The sequence below is a fragment of the Gekko japonicus genome, unplaced genomic scaffold, assembly GCF_001447785.1.
Source record: "Gekko japonicus isolate JY-2015 unplaced genomic scaffold, Gekko_japonicus_V1.1 scaffold5289, whole genome shotgun sequence".
Lineage (NCBI taxonomy): Eukaryota > Metazoa > Chordata > Lepidosauria > Squamata > Gekkonidae > Gekko > Gekko japonicus.
The window spans coordinates 51,734-53,335 of NW_015168200.1; the positions used below are offsets into that span (position 1 = coordinate 51,734).

General features: G+C 39.6%; 1 protein-coding gene across 1 annotated transcript in view; it reads left to right on the forward strand.

The window, feature by feature from the left end:
• LOC107113654 (sulfotransferase 6B1-like) overlaps window positions 1–1,381 on the forward strand; it is a 9,530-nt gene extending 8,149 nt beyond the window's left edge. Inside the window, exon 7 of the mRNA XM_015415005.1 lies at window positions 482–1,381. Within this exon, the coding sequence (XP_015270491.1) occupies window positions 482–612 (131 nt within the window). The 3' untranslated portion in view covers window positions 613–1,381. The remainder of the gene's footprint in view (window positions 1–481) is intronic.
• Window positions 1,382–1,602: the final 221 nt, after the last annotated feature.

A 1,602-nucleotide genomic window follows, 5' to 3' on the forward strand; every position in this document is an offset into this window, starting at 1 on the left:
GGGGGCTCCCTGTAAAAAAACCGGGGGGGGGGGGTCTAGAACCTGTAACAGTTCCAAGAATCAGGATAATGAAAACAATGCTCTATCTTAAATCCAGATCTGAAACTATGACCTTTTTTTAGTGCACATCCATACCTTGCTCTCTCTGGTTCTAATTTGACAACATTTTATCACACTGTCTCTGTTGTTTGTACCATAATCTTTTGTGCACCTCTGTTGGCAGAGATATGTTCAGAAAGCTATAAACAAGAAAGGCAGGGGGAGAGGAAATCGTTACAAAAAGAAGAAAAGGTCAGATATACTAGCTTTCTATCAGAAGGGTGTGTTACCTTATATTGCACAGCACAGTCAAAGGAGGAAACAAAGCCATAGGGGTGGGTATGAAGGAAAAACTATAGTAGCCATGAAACAATAGTGTCACATTCAAGGAAGAGAATTTTCTCTCTTTCACTGTAATAGTTATTATACTTTACATTTGCAGGCATAGTGGGTGACTGGAAGAATATCTTCTCAGAAGACCAAAATGAAGAAATGGATAGAAAATTTGAAGAGAGTGTAGCAAGGACAAAGCTTGGAATGATGTTAAAGTATGATGAATACTGCAAATGCTGAGTACAACAGTGTTATAGATTTCTTATGGCATGATGGGTAATAGATTAATTTGAATCAATCAGAATCAATTTGGTTTTTATTTTTTAAATTTCTGTTATTTCTTATGCTAAGATTGCCTTTAGCTGTCAACAATAAATAAACTTAAGCCAGTTTTGGTGATTACATTTTGTTCTAGTACTTCACCACTTTTTACATTGCTGATTCACTGTATTTTTTAAGTTAAACAATGTTGTGAATGTTAATAAAGTATTCTACTTATACATAGGGTCTCTCCCTCCCTCATTTCCTCCCTCCTTCTCTCCCTCTCTCTCCCCCTCTCATTTTATCTCTTATAAAAGAAAATATCAAACATTGGTGGAGGAGGGAGAAGATACACACCAAACACATTGTTCATCCAGGGTGTCAAAACACCCTTAGGCTGGCCCTGTGTCAGCTAGCTGCCATAGAAGACTGTGTATCAGTAGTCCGCCCCCCGCCCCCACCAGCCAGGCATCTGCGCATGTCCTGTCCTCCCCGTATATTGCCTTGTGTCATGCATTCCTGTCTGTAAACGCTAGGCAACGCTTATCAGCAAGATTAGCAGGTGTGTGGAGGCGCCACTTAGCTTGAAGTATAACGAACTACAACCGTGTGAAGCTGTAATTGTTTATGTATTTGGAAACGTTGATTCTCAGGCTTTTGAGCGCGAACCCAGGAGTCTGGCCGCTCGGTGGGAACCAAAATTATTGGTTATTGTCCTGTTTGAATGCATTACATTATTCCTTGCCCACCCTGGCCCAGGTATTTTGGACAGTGAACTTGTTCCTGCTCTATCATGGCTTTAATAAAATACTACTTTGTATAAACATGTATTGAACTTATAGCTGTGGGGGACCCGGACACCCTGACTACATGTGATCTTTACTCATGTCCATTTTGCTTTTTTAAAATGGTACTACTATTGTGTATATGAAAAGTACATATTACTTACAGTAATTAGTACCCTGTACC